Source organism: Delphinapterus leucas, chromosome 1 (assembly GCF_059928025.1).
Source record: "Delphinapterus leucas isolate spDelLeu-1000000601 "Yukka" chromosome 1, BTC_Dleu_Yukka2, whole genome shotgun sequence".
In the NCBI taxonomy this organism is placed as follows: Eukaryota; Metazoa; Chordata; class Mammalia; order Artiodactyla; family Monodontidae; genus Delphinapterus; species Delphinapterus leucas.
In genome coordinates, this window is record NC_143129.1 from 35,198,365 (window position 1) to 35,218,966 (window position 20,602).

General features: G+C 37.7%; 1 protein-coding gene across 1 annotated transcript in view; it reads left to right on the forward strand.

Annotated features, from left to right (window-relative positions):
• PLD5 (phospholipase D family member 5) overlaps window positions 1–20,602 on the forward strand; it is a 270,932-nt gene that overhangs the window by 246,530 nt on the left and 3,800 nt on the right. The window contains 3 exon segments of the mRNA XM_089907920.1: window positions 2,592–2,728; window positions 13,399–13,567; window positions 16,868–16,982. Coding sequence (XP_089764046.1) covers window positions 2,592–2,728; window positions 13,399–13,567; window positions 16,868–16,982 — 421 coding nt within the window.

The window sequence follows — 20,602 nt, forward strand, 5'->3', positions numbered from 1 at the left end:
CAAAGCAGGAATCTTATGTTGATCACTGATGTATGCCAAGTGCCTAGACTAGAGCTAGGTGCATGGCAGGTACTTAGTAATATTTGATGAATGAATGAAAGCAAGTACAGAAGAGGAGTAGACCAAGCCAGGAGTAGGCCATTCTCTTATTTAAGCCACAAGGCAAACCAGTGTGAAAGATTTGTTACTGTTCTTATCTCATTGGAAACAGAGGCTCAGGAAGTGTAAGGGACATGCCCAGCATGCTACAGGTTATAAATGCTGGAACCTGGCACATCACAAGCATATAAATGCTCTATCACCAAAGGCACAGTATCCAAACTTATTAGAAAATAGCAAATGTAAAGAGACCAGCAACTCTGTGTCTAAGTTTGTTCCCCCCTGAAACCAAAATCCAGTTTTGGGAACATGCAAGGAAATTCAGAAAATTCCTAACTGAAGCAAAAACATGGGCATTTGGACACATTTCAGAGTTGACCTAGGCTCCTGTCTAGAGCTAAGATCCTTAGATTCTTCATGTTAAACCTAAAGAATGTTTAAAGTAGACCCAGTAAGCTGAGGAAATTAATGAATTTGAATATTTAATTTATTAATGGAGATAGAAAAATGAGTAAAATGCAATTCCTAAAATCAAGGTATATCAGTCCAAGCAAGGACATGAGACAAGTGTGAGTAATTATAAGTTTGAATACACTAAACAATATAACAAATAAATCATATTATGGGAGGACAGAAAAGGAGAAGTAGCCTCTAGGTGACAATATTAAAAAGTTTCATGAGGAGATAGTATATGGGCTAGAACTTTGAGAATGTATAGGACTCTGATAGGCAGAGATAGGAAAACACATCAGCCAGAGGGGCTGGCAGGAGCAAATACACAGAGGCAGACAAGATGAGAACATAGCCATGGGCTGACGATTATTTTATTTTGGGGCACAGAAGGCATGGTAGCCAGTAAATGAAGGAAGCAGAGAAATGGGAGGGCCAAAACTCAGAGGATACATGGATCCATCCCTCCCAATGAGATCAGACTGGATTCCAAGAAACCAGGAGTCCTGAGAGTGACACATGTTTGTTTGTTTGTCTTTTAAGCATCGAGGAGACAAGGAAATGAGTTCAGAAGACATATAAAAGCCCCAGCAAACAGCACCAGTGCCTGAATGAGGGAAACAGCAATCTGGAGTAAGAGGGAGGGACAACATGAGAGACACTGCAGAAGCCCAAGCCATCTATCTTGGTGACAGATGGGGTATCTGCATATGTGTGTGCTGGGGAAGAAGTGTAGGATGAGCATTGGCTTTTGTTTGTTTGTTTTTTAATCTATTTTTTATTGTTGTGTTTTGGGCTTTTTTGTTGTGGTTTATTTCTCTCTTTTAGCATTAGGTTCTTTTTTTAATACTTAGAAGCTCATCCTCATTCCAGAAGGAAAGTAATTTAAATCAAAATCTCATTCTGATACTCATCTGCCAAGACAACATTCTGAGTAGGGACGCCTGGTGGGTGTGGCCCTTAAACAGGCTCCTTTCTCAGTCCCACACTCCTCCCCAGTTGGGCATCCAGTCCAAGAGCTTCATCTTCCCTCTCTCTAAGCTGGGATAGGGATTCCCACCAGCACTGTGTGGGGAGTTGTTCCCAAACATTTGTCAGGGACCCTGACCACCATTACTGGTAGAACATTTGATGAAGGACCCAGTACTGCCATTCCAGGCAGTTCCAGAAACTGTTTATATGGGCTTTGGTACTAAACACCCATTGCTTTTTTTGTGTTCCTTCACTTGGTTTCTTGCTTGTCAGACTAATGCAGGAACTACAGAAATGCTCCTTTCAGTCTTGTCCAGTGGAAAACCAATGAGAAAACCAAAGTACATCTTTCCCTTTCTATAGCAACTTTATCTAAAAACATCATACTTCTGTAAGATGGAAACCACTTCGAGCAACATGAGAAAAATACCTCAAGTATAATTTGCCTCTTTTTTCATTTTTCTTAAGGCCCTGTCTCTCCTTATGAACTTGGCATCTTAATAAGTCACTTGGTTTTTCCTCTAGAATTACTGATGACCCTTTCTCAACAATCAACACTCCTCTTCCTTACTTGATGAAAGATTTGGGAAAAAAAAAAAAACACAAGATTTTTAGACCATGTGTCTTGAACATCTTCATGGCCACATTACCTTTCAAGTGAAATATGTTCTAGCATAAATGGCTTGCTATATGCATATATACACTATATATGGTAATGCCTGAGAAAATTAACTATGTATGACAGGGATGTATACCAGAGTCACGTTAAGTTTAGAGTTAGAGCACTCTTATAAAAATAAGAGGTGTGTGTATTGAAAACAAGAATTCCCTCCCAAAACTGACTTAAAGGACAGATTTGAGACCCATACACCTTGTTTTCTACTTGCCTCAACTTTGATAGAACTGAAAATGTATTTGTCTTAATCTCATAAAGAACTGGAAAGTAGGTTTGCAAAAATTGGTTAAAAGCCAAGATTCATTTTTTAAAAATTTTAAATAACATCAAAAAAGAGAAATCCCCAGATTGCAAAAATTAATACTCTAAAAGTTTGTTTTTTGTGTCTCCACAGAATTCTCCCAAACTGTTTTGCCCTAAAAACAGAAGCTTTGACATAGACGCCATCTACAGTGTAATAGATGATGCCAAGCAATACGTGTACATCGCAGTCATGGACTACCTGCCTATCTCCAGCACAAGCACCAAAAGGTCAGTGAGTGTGCAATCTCAGCTTAGATCCTGGGCTCCAGGGCCAGACACTAAACTGGAGACCACAGGAGAAAACACCGTGGACACTGAGATGCTATCAGGTCACATTAGGTTGCACACCATTCACATCTCAGTGTACATTTGCAGCTCACCCATGGTGCAACTCCTCTCTCAGTCCACTTTAAGGACTCAGGGTCTCATCCCACAGAACCACCTCAGTAGTTTACATTATAAGCATGAGAGGAACTTTAGAATAAAGATTGGGTTGTTTTCAACTTGAACATTATTTGGAAAAATAAATAAATTTAAATTATTTGAAAAAAAGTTTTTTGAAAATTATCAGTTGAGAGGTACCTGAAGGACATACTGAAACTGAGTAGGTATGGCAAGATTTTCCTTAAAGGAGGTATCACTTTGTTGTATTCATGTAGGTCTTCATTAAATGCTAAATTTTCATACTATCTTTTCCACTTTAGGAGAAAGGAACTTAAAATATGTATGTTCTCAGTCAATCCATCCATCTGTAAGAGGAAGAGAGTATCTTAAAATGGAGATTTATTTTTTAATATTCATCACTGTTTAAGTGTGGAAATACTTAGAATCAACTTAGGAGCAGAATTTATGTCTCTAAGTCATAAATGCATGGCTAGTCCCCAAGTATTTCCCACTTTTGCTTTCTTGCAGGGAATGCAGAGATTTGGGTGCTTGTAAATGTTTTGAATAATCCATTTAATCCAGGAAAAGTTTCCAAAGTGCAAATTTCTAGGGGTACAACCTGAGACCTTTCTAATTTGGAAAATTACAGTTTCAGAATAACCATTTACTGAGGTTAAATAATGTGATGTGCCCTATATTGCTTGAATATTTTTCATATTGCCAACCTCACATATGCATAATATACAACTTCTCTATGCAAATGACTTTAAGATTGCAAAAGATGTGTTTCTCCCGGAAAGTGATGACTCCTAATGATTGTCAAAAACAATTTTAGGCTGCAAGATGCACATTATTAGGACACCTTTACTTTAAAATATTGTGCACCCTTTGAACATTCATGGATTTTTTCCACATGCTTTCATTTTTTCAATCCCTCTTTTTTATGTTTTTTCCATTTATTGTTTATTTGATTTTAGATTTTGTCTTAGACTTCAGCTTCACTTTGGGAAGAGTTTGAAACATGATAGGTTTTACCTGATTTTCCTGTTATTTGGGAGAATAAGTTCAAGTTTATGGACTTATTAGGATGGGATGATAATTTCAGAGGGTTGGAAAAACCTTCATTCCATGAAGTCCCTTCAAACAAACAAAATTAGGATCCTTCATAGACAAGGGGGAAGGAATTAGTATGGATAATCTAAAATATCTTGGAAATACAAAAATTAGAGAAAACTAAAAGAACTAGAAACTGACCTGAAGTCTTGCATTTTGATTATTAAAATACCATTATTGTTATTATTCAAAGAGCAGTTCTTTTGTTATACTGATGGTATTTCAAACCTGTTAATATCTCTAGCATTTTAAATGAAAAGCCATCGGAGAATAAGAAGTCGTTCACACATCAAGGTTAAAATTAAATTCTTCTCAATCATATGAATGAAAAAAGATTTTAAAGAGTGTGTTAAATTATCAGTGTGTTAATAACCTACAAACTTAAATTTTAGTCTGCACAGTAAACACAAAATGAAAGAGAAAAAATCTACATGCTTCCAAATTAGAAATGGTTGATATTGGTAGACAGAGATATTGAATATATTCTCCAAACTGGGAAGGAACTTTGACACCAAAAATCAAGCAATTTTGAAGTTTATTGTGGGTAAATTACATATAGGCAGCATTGGGCAGATGGAGATCCAGAGGCATTCTCAGCTGCACTCCATACTGCCAAAAGGGGCACAGGGGGACTTAAAGGGGCTAAAGGTAAAAATAGAACTGACTACTAAGGGAGAAGCATGTCTGCACTGACAGGCACCAGAGATTATTCCTCCCCTGAGGGGGTCTCATGATCATTAAACATCTGAATCAGTAAAAATCATTCAGTTCATATCAGATGAAGGCAAAGATAAAAGATGAACATGTTCCAAATTAAGGAACAAGATTAAAAATGAGAAGAAGAACTAAGTGAAGTGGAGATAGGCAGTCTTATCTGAGAAAGAGTTCAAGGTAATGATCATAAAGATGATCAAAGAACTCAGGAGAAAAATGGATGAAAACAGTGAGAATTTAGAAGTTTTTAACAAAGAGAAAAGATAAAGAACAACCAAGCAGAGATGAAGACTACAATAACCAAAATGAAAAATACACTAGAAGGAATCAACAGTAGACTAAATGATACAGAGGAAAATGGATCAGCAAGCTGGAAGACAGAGTAGTAGAAATCACTGACATTGAACAGAAAAAAGAAGAAAAATAAATGAGGACAGTTTAAGAGACCTCTGGGACAACATCAAGAATACTAACATTTTCATTATAGGGGTCCCAGAATGAGAAGAGAGAGAAAGGGACAGAGAACATATTTGAAGACATAATAGCTAAAAACTTCCCTGACCTGGGAAAGGAAACAGACATAGAAGTCCAGGAATCACAGAGAGTCCCAAACAGGATCAACTCAAAGAGGAACACAACAAGACACATGGTTATTAAAATGGCAAAAATTAAACATAAGAGAGAATATTAAAAGCAGCTAGGGAAAAGCAGCACATTACATACAAGGGAACTCCCATAAGGCTAACAGCTGACTCCTCAGCAAAAACTCTGCAGGTCAGAAAGGAATGATATGATATAAAATGATGAAAGGGGAAAACCTACAACCAAGAATACTCTACCTGGCAAGGCTCTCATTCAGATTTGATGGAGAGATCAAAAGTTTTACAGACAAGCAAAAGCTAAAAAAGCAGCAGTTTTAAAAGTAATGTTAAAGGGACTTCTCTAAGAGGAAAAAAAAGCCCACAACTAGAAACATGAAAATTATTATATTGCAAATGATATGGCCAATAAGGGGTTAATCCAAAATATATAAACAGTTCACACAACTCAACATCAAAAAACCCCCAAACATCCTGATTTAAAAATGGACAGAAGACCTGAATAGATGTTTTTCCAAAGAAGCCATATAGATGGCCAACAGGCCAGGAAAAGATGTTCAACATCGCAAATTATCAGAGAAATGCAAATCAAAACCATAATGAGATATCACCTCACACCTGTCAGAATGGCTCTCATCAAAAAGGCCACAAATAACAAAAGTTGGTGAGGATGTGGAAAAAAATGGAACCTTTGTACACTGTCTGTTGGGATGTAAATCGGTGCAGCCACTGTGGAAAACAGTGTGGAGTTTCCTCAAAAAACTAGAAATAGAACTACCGTATGATCCAGCAATTCTACTACTAGGTATATATCTGAAGAAAATGAAAACACTAATTCAAAAAGATGCATGCACCTCAACATTCATAACAGCACTATTTACAATAGCCAAGATGTGGAAGCAGCCTAAGTGTCCATCAACAGATGAATGGATAAAGAAGATGTGGTATATATATGTAATGGAATACTACTCAGTCATAAAAGTGAATGAAATTTTGCTATCTGCAACAACATGGATGGACCTGAAGGGTATTATGCTTAGTGAAATAAGTCAGACAAAGAAAGACAAATACTGTATGATATCACTTAATAGGTGGATATAACAAAAGAGAAACAGACTCACAGATATAGAGAACGAACTATTGGTTACGAGTGGGGAGTGGAAAATGGAGGAGGGGCAAGATAGGGATAGGGAATTAAGAGGTGCAAACTGCTCTGTATAAAATAAGCTATAAGGATATATTGTACACCACATGGAATATTTTACAATAACTGTAAATGTAGTATAATCTATAAAAATATTGAATCACTGAAACTTCAATAACATTATAAATCAACTATACCTCAATTAAAAACAGGAAAGACAAGACAACATATCAAATACTGTGGGATACAACAAAAGCAGTTCTGAGAGGAACATACATGCTTAATATAACATATATATTACAAAATTAGAAGGATCTCAAATAATAAGCTAACTTTACACCTCAAGGAACTAGAAAAATAAGAACAAATTAAGCCTCAGGTTATCAGAAGGAAGGAAATGATAAAGATCAGAACAGAAATAAATGAAATAGAGACTAGAAAAATAATAAAAGGGATCAATGTAACTTAGATCTGGTTATTCAAAAAGATAAAAAAAACTGACCAACCTTTAGCTAGACTAAGAAAAAAAGAGAGAAGACTCAAATAAGTAAAATTTGAAATGAAAGATAAGATGTTACAACTGAAATTACAGAAATACATAGAATCTATGAGGCTACTATGAACAATTATATGCCAACAAACTACATAACCTAGAAGAAATGGATACATTTCTAGAAACACATAACCTATCAGCTCTGAATCAGGAAGAAATAGAAAATCTGAACAGACCAATATTGAGTATAGAGATTGAATCAGTAATCAAAAACTCCAGAGCCAGACATCTCACTGAAGAATTCTTCCAAATGTTCAGAAAACAACACCAATTCTCCTCAAACTCTTCCAAAATATCCAAGAGGAGAGAACAGTTCCAAACTCATTCTGCAAACCCATCATTACTTTGAATCCAAAGCCAGATAAGGATGGCACAAAAAAAGAAAACTATACGTTAATATCCCTGATGATTATAGATGCAAAAATTTTCAACAGAAGATTAGCAAACGAAATTCAAGAACACATTAAAAAGATAATACACCATTACCAAGTGGGATTTATTTCTGGGATGCAAGGATAGTTCAAAATACACAAACCAATAAATGTTATTACACACATCATATCAATAAAATAAAAGATAAAAATCGCATGATCATCTCAATAAATGCAGAAAAAGCATTTGACAAAATACAACATCCTTTCATGATAAAAACTCTTAACAGACTGGATGTGGAAGGAACATACCTCAACAAAATAAAGGTCATATATGGTAGACCCACAGCTAACATTATATTTAATGGAGAGAAATTGAAAATGTAAGATCTGGAACAAAGAATGATGCCTACTCTTACCATTCTTATCCAATATAGTAATGGAAGTCCTAGCTAGAGCAAATTAGGCAAGACAAAGAAATGAAAGACATTCAGATCAGAAAGGAAGATTTAAAGTTTCCATTATTTGTTGATAATATGTTCTTAAATAGAGAAAATCCCAAAGAATCAGTCAAAAAATATTTGAATTAATAATTTCAGTAAAGTGGCAGGATACAAAATTATCATACAGAAATCAATTGCATTTCTTTACACTAATGATGAAGTACCTTAGAAAGAAATAAAGAAACTCATCCCATTCACAATACCATCAGAAAAAAAACACAAACTATTTAGGAATAAATTTAACCAAATAGGTGAAAGATATGTACAATGAAAACTACAAAACTTTGCTGAAAGATATCAAAGAAGACACAAACAAATGAAAAGACATCCACATTCATAGATTGGAAGAATTAATATTGTTAAAATGGCCATACTATCCAAAGCAATATACAGATTCAGTGCAATCCCCATCAAAATAACAAATGCATTCTTCACTGAAATAGAAGAAGCTATCTGAAAATTTGTGTAGAACCAAGAAAGACCCTGAATAGTCAAACCAATCCTGAGAAGAAAAGAACAAAGCTGGAAACATCACACTTCCAGATTTCAAACTATACCACAAAGCCGTAGTAATAAAAACAGTATGGTACTGGCACAAAAATGGACATGTCAACAAATGGAACAGAATAGAGAGCCAGAATTAAACCCCAGCATATACAGTCAACTAATATTCAACAAGGGAGCCAAGAATACCCAACAGGGAAAGGATAGTTTTTTCAACAAATAGTGCTGGGAAAACTGGAGAAACACATGCCAAAAGATGATATCGGGCCCTGTCTCACACCATCCACGAAAATTAACTTGAAATGGATCAAAGACTTAAACATAAGACGTGATACTGTAAAACTCCTAGAAGAAAATGTAGGGAGGAAGCTCATTGATATTGGTTCCGGCAATAATTTTTCAGCATAATGCCAAAAGTACAAACAGTAAAAAAAAAGAAATCAACAAAAAGGACTACATCAAACTCAAAAGCTTTTTCCCAGCAAAAGAAACAATTAACAAAATGAAAAGACAACCCACAGAATGGGAGAAAAGTTTTTAAACCTCATATCATCAGATAAGGGGTTAATATCCAAAGTATATAAAGAACTCAGTCAACTCAATAACGACAATAACAAAAAAAATTGATTTTTAAAAATGGGCAAAAGAACTAAATAGACGTTTCTCCAAAGAGTATATCAAAATGGCCAACAGATACATGAAAAAATGCTCATCATCACTAATTATCAGGGAAATGCAAATCAAAACCACAATGAGATATCACCTCCCACTGTTATAATGACTCTTCTTGACGAAGACAAGAGATAACAGTTGCTAGGAAGGATGTGGTGAAAAGGGAACCTTTATACACTATTGGTGGGAATGTAAATTGGACACAGAATAGATTTTCATAGCATAGTGGGGTGGATAGAACAATAGATATGTGTACAGAATATTATAGATACTTGGTGAAAAGGCTTCTATGTCAGTTTCAGGGTTTGAAGAAGCTTATTAGAGGAAATGCTACCCAAATTACTTTAAACATATGCATGAGTTAGAAAAAAGTGTGAGAAAGGGAGTTATCCAGGTAGAAAGGAGAGCTTGAGCAAAGTTTCAAATGGAAAAATATAGCCTGGTCCATGCCAGGACCTATAACAAGTTCAGTGCAGGAACATAGAGCCCAAGATAAGGTGGTGAGAGACCAAACTGGAGACAGGGCAAGGACGAGGAGCAAGAGGGCCTGACTACTGTGGAGTCTTGTGACCTTGAGGAGCGTCCACTGTGTTTTAATCAAAGGACGATTTGCTACAGCCCAAGAGATAGGGGACAGACCAGCAAACCATAGAGTCATAGAAGCCAATGGAATCTAGAGGAAAGCATAGGAAGAACACTCATTGACATAAATCACAGCAAGATCTTTTTTGACCCACCTCCCAGAGTAGTGGAAAGAAAAACAAAAATAAACAAATGGGACCTAACGAAACTTAAATGCTTTTGCACAGCAAAGGAAACTATAAACAAGATGAAAAGACAATGCTCAAAATGGGAGAAAATATTTGCAAACAGGTCAACAGACAAAGGATTAATCTCCAAAATATACAAACAGCTCAGGCAGCTCAATATTAAAAAAACAAACAACCCAATCCAAAAATGGGCAGAAGACCTAAATAGACATTTCTCCAAAGAAGACACACAGATGGCCAAGAAGCACATGAAAAGCTGTTCAACATCACTAATTATTAGAGAAATGCAAATCAAAACTACAATGAGGTATCACCTCACACCAGTTAGAATGGGCATCATCAGAAAATCTACAAACAACAAATGCTGGATAGGGTGTGGAGGAAAGGGAACCCTCTTGCACTGTTGGTCGGAATGTAAATTGATACAGCCACTATGGAGAACAGTATGGAGGTTCCTTAAAAAACTAAAAATAGAATTACCATATGATCCAGCAATCCCACTACTGGGCATGTACCCACAGGAAACCATAATTCAAAAAGACACATGCAGGCTTCCCTGGTGGCGCAGTGGTTGAGAGTCCGCCTGCCGATGCAGGGGACACGGGTTCGTGCCCCGGTCCGGGAAGATCCCACATGCCGCGGAGCGGCTAGGCCTGTGAGCCATGGCCGCTGAGCCTGCGTGTCCCGAGCCTGTGCTCCGCAACGGGAGAGGCCACAACAGTGAGAGGCCCGCATACCGCAAAAAAAAAAAAAAAAAAAAAAAGACACATGCACCCCAATGTTCATTGCAGCACTATTTACAATAGCCAGGTCATGGAAGCAACCTAAATGCCCATCGACAAACGAATGGATAAAGAAGATGTGATACATATATACAATGGATTATTACTCAGCCATAAAAAGGAACGAAATTAGGTCATTTGTAGAGACATGGATGGATCTAGAGACTGTCATACAGAGTGAAGTCAGTCAGAAAGAGAAAAACAAATATCGTATATTAATGCATATATGTGGAACCTAGAAAAATGATACAGATAAACCGGTTTGCAGGGCAGAAATAGAGACATAGATGTAGAGAACAAACGTATGGACACCAAGGGGGGAAAACCGCGGTGGGGTGGGGATGGTAGTGTGCTGAATTGGGCGATTGGGTTTGACATGTATACACTAATAGGTATAAAATAGATAACTAATAAGAACCTGCTGTATAAAAAAATAAAATAAAATTCAAAAAAATAAAAAATAAAAATGATTGCTAGCAAAAGAAAAAGAAGCCAATGGAATCAATTTTAAAAAGAAAGTGTAAAAAATTAATAAACAGAAACCTCAATTAAACAGAGTTGAGAGACCAGAAGGAGAAGTTCTCACACCCTGCTAGGATAGCAGAGCCTAACAGGAAAACGACAGATTCCTCTTCTTTCCTGGCAAGGACTCAGCCAATGAAAGGCCATGACACTTTGTTTACTATAGCCCTCCCAACTTCCTTTTCCTCTCTGTAAAAGTGTTCTCCCTCCCTTGTCATGCATGTGTCTTGCCCATAATTGCAGATCCAGAATTGCAATTCTATGCTGATTCCAAATAAACCCATCTTTGCTGGAAAAGTACCTGGCAGTCTGTTTGTTTCAGGTCAACAAAAGGAAACATCAACATAGCCACATGTAGCCTGGTTTAACAGTAAAGTAAGAATTGAATGATGTCCATCAGATTTGGCAATTAAGATAATCACTGCTGACTTTGAGAAAATTTGCAGAAGATTCATGGGCTGGAGGCCGGGATCAGTAGGCTGATAAGTGAATGGGGGGTGATGAAGTAGAGTCAGAGGTTCAAGATTCTACTATCTAGAAGTTTTGTTCAAAGAGGAAAGAGATTGTACACCAGCCACAGAGCAATGCAGAGTCAAAGGAGAGGTCTCTGAATGGGAGAGATTTATGTTTATTTCTCAAATGAAGAAGCCAGAGAGGGAGAAGTTGAAGATATTTTCAGGAAGGAATGACTAATCAAATGCAGTTGCAAGGGGCCAAGGGAACAGCCTGGGGAGAAGGGGGGGATGCCTTATCCTCTGAATTAGAGGGAAGGGGATAAGGATGTGTGTGGCTATCAGGGTAGAACATTGAGGAGGACCATGACCAAGACCCCCAATTTTGTGAATGAAGGAAAAAACAAATTTCTCTAGAGTGGGGCAACATTTAGAATAATTTCAAAAGGTACAAGAGGTAGAACTGACCCAACGCAAGGATAGGGATTGGCAGATGGTATTGAGAGCCCTGAATGCATTTGTGTTTTCTCCAGTCTGCACAAGCTTGAGATGCCTTTTTCAGTTGTCCTCTGCTTTATAGCTATAGAAATACACCAAAGGTATTACAGCACTGACCTAGGATTTAGATTTTGCCAAGAGCTAAAGGAAGGGAGAGGGGCAACTGTCCTTCATGTGATCAGAACTGATATTAGGCTTGTCAGGGAAAGGCGATCAGGAGGAGCTGATGGACCAGGAAAAAGTAGAGGGACCTTGGATCTGGGGCCCGCACAGGTGAAAGAGCAGGTACAAATAAGAGAGTAGAGGAACCTGAAGGACAGGAAGCTGGGGTCAGATATAAAGAGGAGACCTTTGGAGGTGCAATTATTATGAAACTTATATATTTTGAATAATATATCATTAGTCCAAATAATGAATTGGTCCAGAATTAGGGGAAGATTTGTATGAATAAAAAAAAGGTCTACAAATTACAGGGCTACAGAGAGATAGAGCAATTTGAGACTTGTCTTTAACGTGGGAAATTTTATTGTTTTTTTTGTTTTGTTTTTAACATGAGAACTAAGTTAAAGTTCTGAAAGAAACATTGTGTTTTAGGGGGTGGGGGGCAGTGGCTGGCCCCCCATCCTAAATCAAGTGGACAGCACAATCTGGTGGAAAATACACAGCAGGACTTTAAGAGAAGCTATGGCCTTAGGGAAGAGTTCAGATTTAGTCAAAGTAAAAGGTTAAGAATTCAAAATATAGGCTTATATATAAGCCTATAGGGGAAACAGCCTGATGGAGGATTCTAGGGCCCCAGAGTAGTGGGTGTCTTGGTAAGGAGAGACGAAGACAGTTTGGAAATAAGAGTGTGGGAAAGCTAGGATAACTAGAGCAAAATCTCATTGGGGGTGACACTTACCAAAGAAGAGAGGTTTGAGAAGCATTTGGGGACAAAGGGGTGCTCAAGGATCCTAACTGGAATTCTGTTGGAAAGTTGATTCTCCTTGCACATATGAACTGAGACCCAGGTAGAGTTGGAGGTGTAGTGAGGGTGACATGTGATGGTGGTCAGTCTGTCTGTGCCCTCTGCTCACACAACCTGAGGCCCTGGTGGTAGGAGACCTCATTTTAGGCTGGACAGGACCAGTAAAACACCATTTCTCAATGTCCTAACCCAGGAGACTGGCATTTTTTCAACATATCCTGCAAGGTTATTTATATTACAGAAAAAAGTAATGATCAAGTTAACATCAGTGTTCTCTATAGTATAGAAAATTTATTTCCCCAAACTAACTAATCTTCTTTATTTTATCTGTATGGATATTATTTCTACAGGACTTACTGGCCAGACTTGGATGGGAAAATTAGAGAAGCGTTAGTTTTGCGAAGCGTTAAAGTTCGACTCCTTATCAGCTTCTGGAAGGAAACTGACCCCCTCACATTTAACTTTATTTCATCTCTTAAAGCTATTTGCACTGAAATAGCCAACTGCAGTTTGAAAGTTGTAAGTATTATATTGACTGAGTTATTAAATTAAAAGTTTATTTCCTTCATACATCTGTGAAAGCTGTAAGCACACACATACACATGAACTTCCAGTCAGAACCAGGACAACAATCTTTGATAGTGAAAAATACCTCAAAAGGTAGGTTAACTAATTTTTCAAAACAACCGTATCCCCCAAAAAAGGAGACTAGAACCCAAGTTTCCTGGTGCCAGCATAACCCTCTTTATATACACTTTCAGTTGCATCCTGTCCATTTTGTTTGAACTTCCTCCTTCACCTACTATTCTTATTTGTGAGACTGTGACCAACAGAGCATTGGAACATGCACCAGCACAGACTCCCCCAGCCCTAAAGCACCCCCAGCCTGGGTTTCTGTACTTGTTCCAGGTCCCTTGGGCTGCACCCTAATCCGTGTCTGCATACGTTGAGGGAGGCAAGGTTGAGGATTTGTACTACCCTAGACGTTCTAACTCTCTAGCTCGCCTTTGAATCTCCTCTGGTCCTCACATGGAACATCCTCTTCCTCCCCTTAGGGCCCTTGTACATGCGCTTTCCTCTCCTACAACAGTTTCCTCCATGCATTACCTGACTAAAGCCCACTAATCCTTTAGGTCTCAGCTTCCCCCAACCTCCGCTGCAGTCATTCAACAAATGTACACTGAGACCTGACTCTGCTCTGTGCCAGGCTCTCTTCTAGGTGATAAAATTGTGCTCCATGAAGCATTCAGGGACCCAGGATGACAGGGGCTCCACTGTCAACTTTGACACATGGCTTCCAAGATGGCCTTGAGCCTCAATATCCCAAGGCCAATCAGAAGAAGAGAGAGTGGAGGAGTGCACAGGAGGCATTTATGAGTTAGGCCTAGAGGTGGTGAATATCCCTGTAGCCTTCATTCTCTGGAAGACAGTCCCTCTGTGCTCAGCAAGAGCCCAGATGTCAAAGCACCAGAATACAGAAAGTAAAAAGACGTGTTTAATGCAAGCAGAGGCAGAGAGGAGAATATCTGGGGCCTGTGACACATGATGCATTTGCTCCTATCTCTTCTCTTAACTTCCCCTCAGAACAACTCAGTGGTCTCCACCCACCCACTGTTTCCTGACCCCACAGCACACCTGCTACTAAGGCACTGTCAGTTGAAATCTGTGTCATGAACTATTAAGGGCTCTCATTGAAGACTTACAAGAAATTACAAGGAAAGTAGAATCCATCATTTTAACCTCTACAGTATTTACTCAGCTTCATTTTCTCAAACACTCATGGTCACATTACTCGAATAAACCAAACATTAATAGTTCACTGTTGGACATTTTATAAAACAGAGACTCCAATCTTCATTTAAGCCAGGCCATGCATTTCTAAGCATCAAGATAAGCCTTGAGGAGAAGGAAGCTTATGGGCCCGACATCTAGACCACAGATGGATGAAAAGCTTTTCCAAGAAGAGTGGGAGTTGGAATCTTGCATATAGCATGTCTTCAGGAGCCTGGGAGCACTGATAAAGCAGATAGCCTGGTAATCTCTGTCGTTAGAGGAATAGGCACCTTCCCCCTGGCTTTGTGGGTTTGTATCCATGAGGAGGCTCGTGGAAAGAGACTGCACTCACCAAGTTTTCCTAGTTAACTGAGGTTTTTAAAAAATAAATTAACAAGTCACTTTTGAAATATCTTTGCTGTCACCTGCAGCACGTTAGGCGTCTAATAGTATGTCAGTGAATACAATATGGTTTCTGCTGTTGTCTTAGTCTCCCAGAAAAAGCTCTTTTCCCTCTTTAGGGTCATCTTCAACTTTCTAGAGGAAGTGGGTTCTCAGTAAAGCCTCAAGCTGTGATGCCATCACTGACTTAAATTAGGATGTATAATTTATTCTTTTTCAAATTTGTCTTGATTCTGCAATAATATCTTCCTCAAAAGGAAATAGCAAGTGTGTAGACAGGTATGGTGATAGAATGTTCAAGCGAGATGACTGCTGGCTGTTATCAGTATTCGTGTGACCTCACAAGTATAAAACCACAACTCAAGAGCATTCACAGGTTATTAAGTCTACTTGAAGAGTCCACAAAGGCTCTATGTGAACCCATCAAACTTGACACAGATTTTGCAGAAGATAGGAACTGAGGAAATAAGGTGATCCAGTCTGCATTGCCTATAATCATGGAAATATGGCAATGGGAGAACATTCCTCTGGGATGTACAATAGACAGTTCTTAGGTGGTAGATTTTGGCCTGTGTACCATTGATCTCAAGGGTTCTACAAAAAAAAAAAAATCAGAATAGAATTTTCAGGGCTGGAAGAGACCTTAGTGATTACTTGGTTTATCACTCCTTTCTCAACCTGGAGGGGAAGGAAAAACCAACTCTCATTATTTCCCCAAACTAAATTTGAACACTTACTGTTTTAAAACTGTAAATGATATCTCCATTTCTAGGTATCATCCTATTTTTCTCACTGCCTCTTCTTTCCTTCAATCACACATGATTCTACAGATGTAAGACATTCTGGAAATATTCCATGCAGCTTTGAAAATTTTCCACGTTTTTCAACGTGGAGGAGACCTGAGGTCTTCACCTTTGATAGTGTCTTCCTGTGAACTCAGTCACAGTTTAAGCCTCATCTGAGCACTTGCCAATTTCAGCAGATTCCTGAAGCCACTCCTGATGTCACCTACCTCTCTTAGCTCCCCCATCCCCATTCCAGGTGAACTGGAATGCTGCTTTTTGGATCACATTAAAGTTGAAATTCAGGAGTTATGGTTTGAAGTTGTGATTTTTTTTGAGTTGCTTATTAAAAGAGCTTGTAGACCTAGGTGTTTAGATAGAAATATTTGTTCTTTTGGCAAAATCTTTTTTTGACATTTGCAAATCCCCAATTAATTCAGCTAGTCATTGACATGGGCCTGCTGCTTCTTATAATATACGCCACATGTGAGAATTCAGTTCATTGGCATGCTTGACAGAAAGCACTCTGAGGCATACTTAAAATGCCAGCACATCTGATGAATAAGACAAAAGAATTAGACAACTTCTGGCCCTTTCCCCATTAAAAGAATGAATTTTATGTTCACTTTATAGTTTAAAAGTGTTAATTATAGACCTAGGTGAGCATGATAATTTTCTCTCTTGTTGCCTATATGGATTTGAGAACAAAAATAGCTTCATCTATATGAAGTAACAAGATTGTGGTTTTAATAACTCAGTATGAGGTCTATTGTTGATACTTGAATGAAAAACCCTTTTGTGTTTGAACAAAACCAAAAATGTTCTCTATATTCACCTGCTTTATTTATTTATTGTCTTACAGAAATTTTTTGATCTGGAAAGAGAGAACGCTTGTGTTACAAAAGAACAAAAGAATCACACCTTCCCTAGATTAAATCGCAACAAGTACATGGTGACGGATGGCGCAGCTTATATTGGTAGGTGTCAGGGCTGTAAGGCTCCTTAGGGGATCATGCAGGTTAGTGGTGATCTAGCTGTACTCTTCTGTACCCCATGGTGAGGAAGCTCCTGCCAGTGAGTGGGAGACCTTGAAGTCAGGAAACAGGAGGGTGAGGGCAAAGAGCTCCTTAACAGAGCATCTCATCTGTGGCTTGGTTCATATGCTAGGAGACCATATGTGATGTCTTTTTGTAAATGTTTTGCAGAAATTCCATGGTCCATTTGTCTCATTTTATAGGTGAGGAGTTGGATGGCTCATGAAAGGCCAGTCCTGGCACTTAAATGAACCCAGTGCTCATTTCCTACCCACTGTACCACTGTCATGAGTAATGGGGAGGCAGACATCATTGAAATTCGATGCCCAAACAAACACTACCTGTGCAATAATCCTACCTCTGCCATTTAAAAAATATCTAACTTTGGGCAATTTACTTAAGCTCTCTAAAAACCTCAGTTCTCTCATCTGTAAAATGGAGTTAATAATAGTTTCTACTTCATAGGGTAAAGTTTAATTGGGATAATATGTACAAAGCACCTTGCACAATGAAAGCTCCTAACACATAGATAATACTAGATTCATGTTAGCTATTATTATTAAGGCAATAAAGCTCCAGATACAGAAACAATATGTATTGGTATATTTCTTACTAACGGATTAAATCTATTCTACTTTCCCATGGTGTGCATGAATCCAGAGTAACCCCTTTACTAGTACTGTCACAGGCAGAGTGGAAGTTATTATCTATAAAATGAAAGTGCATAGATCACAAAACAGCAGGATGGTTATTACACTGTACAAATGAAGTAGCAATCTCAAAGCAGAAAAGAAAAATGTGTCTGGGATGAAGGAATATGGAATCTGCATTATTTTTTCCAAATTCAGTGAGTAAAAAAATATGCCATTTTAACTTTGTAAAGAACCTTATCTTATTTGATTCTCTTAGCAACATTGTCAATAGGGAAGGCAGCTTTAATCACCTGCAATTTAGAAATAAGGAAATTGGGCCATAAGATATGAAATGAGTTAAACACTACCTCCTCTCTCAGCGTGGAGATGTTCTGTTTCTTCCCATTTCGAATAGTTGTGTGTCTTATTAGTAGAATAATAAGAATAATAGAATAGGGTATTGAAATTTTTAAAAATGTGTATCATTCCAGTTCTAGAATATGACAATATTATTTTATTCATGTTGTCCCTCTCAGTGACCCAATAGGTGATCATTTAGATTTTCTCATGTTCATCAATGCACGGAGAATAGAATGAAATGAGCTTCTTTTTAAACAAGTGGCAAAAGCAAACTCAAAGTTGTTTAGTCAAAAACGGGAACTTTTGCTTCAATATTGGGAAAAATAGGGGTGGATTAAGTTTTGGGCACAGTGGGATTTAAGGACTCAAATCTGAATATTCTACCTGCAGAGTTTACTTAAAGTAAGTTGTTAGGTGCACATTCAGCAGTGATATGTGCTTATATCCAAATGTTCTTTATAATGAATTAAGTAAGTGTATTGGAGTCAGACAAACCTTTTTTTGATTTCAAGCACTGAAACTTACAAGCTGGAAGATGGTAAAGTCACACAATCTCTCTGAGCCTCTGAGGAACCTCTGTTTCCTTATCTTTAAAATAGGGATAACAGCACCCATCCTTTGGTGGTGGTATAAGGATTAAATGAGATAATATATGAGAAGCTCCCAACACTGTCACTGATCTCTCTGCCAGATTCCTACTAAATATTGATTCCTGACTCTCTTCCTTCTTCTTTCCCTGTAATGCATTTTTTTAAATAGACTTTTGTTTAAAAAACAGTTTTAAGTTCACAGCAAAACTGCAGAAGGCACAGGGATTTCCTATATACCCCCCAACCCCACATGTGCACAGCCTCCCACATTACCAACATCCTTCACCAGAGTGGTACATTTGTCACAACTGATGAACTTACATTGACACATGATTATCACCCAATATCCATTGTTTACATTAGGGTTCTCTCTTTGTGTTGTACATTCTGTGGATTTGGGCAAATGTATGAAGACATGTATCTGCTATTGTAGTATCACATAGAGTAATTTCACTGCCCTAAAAATCCTCTGTGCTCCACCTATTTATCCCTCCCCCTACCCCGGCAACCACTGATTTCTTTTTTAACTAACTCCGCAGTGTTGTCTTTTTCAAAATATATGGCTGGAATTATATAGTGTGTAGACTTTTACGATTGGCTTCTTTCACTTAGTAATATGCATTTAAGGTTCTTCCATGTCTTTTCATGGCTTGATAGCTCATTTCTTTTTAGTGCTTAATAATATTCCATTGTCTGGAATATTATTTATCGATTCACACTTTATCCATTCATCTATTGAAGGGCACCTTGGTTGCTCCAAGTTTTGACAATTATGAATAAAGCTGCTATAAACATCCACGTGCATACTTTTGTGTGGACATAAGTTTTCAACTCCACTGGGTAAATACCATGGAGCATGATTACTGAATCATATGGTAAGAGTAAGTTTAGTTTTATGAGAGACTGCAATATTGTCTGCCAAAGTGGACGTACCATTTTGCATTCCCACCAACAATGAGTGAGAGTTCCTGTTGCTCCACATCCTCACCAACCTTTGGTGTTGTCAGTGCTCTGAATTTTGACCATTCTAATAGCTGTGTATGACACACATCTCATTGTTTCAGTTCTCATTTCCCTTTGACATATGATGTGGAGCATCTTTTCGTATGTGTATTTGCCATCTATCTTCTTAGGTGAGGTGTCTATTAAGGGCTTTGGCTCATTTTTTAAACAGATTTTTAATTTTCTTACTGTTCATTTTTAAGAGTTCTTTGTATATTGTGGATAACAGTCTTTTATCAGATATGTCTTTTGCAAATATTTTCTCCCAGCCTGTGGTTTATCTTTGCACTCTCTTTCATTCCCTTTCACAGAGCAGAAATTTTTAATTTTAATGAAGTCCAACTTATCAATTATTTCTTTCATGGATCATGCCTTTGGTGTTGTATCTAAAAAGTTATCACCAAAACCAAGGTCAGCCAGGTTTTCTCCTATGTTATCTTCTAGGAGTTTTGTAGTTGTGCATTTTACATTTAGGTATGATCACATTTTGAGTTACATTTTGTGAAGGGTGTAAGGTCTGTGTCTAGATTCTTTTTCTTTTGCATGTAGATGCCTAGTTCTTCTAGCATTGCTTGTTGAAAGGACTGTCTTTGCTCCGTTGTATCGCCTTTGCTCCTTTGTCATGATCAATTGACTATATTTATGTGGGTCTGTTTCTGGGTTCTTTATTATAATACATTTTTAAATGAGTACATTTTACACATAGCATTTTAGCAAAACACTAGTTCCCTAGAGTGAAGCATAGTTCTAATATAAAAATACTTAAAGAGCATAAAGAGGGAAAATTCATTGATAATTTAAATAATTATCAGCATATTCTGGAAATCTCTTAAGAAGTCACTCAGATATCTGCTGAGAATGCTGAATAAAGAAAAATCCACACTAGACCTTGCATGGAAATATAGTTCCATTAAATGTTCACAAGACTTACAGAAGAATCCTCAGACAGTATCATCTAATTTTGATTTGAGTACATTTG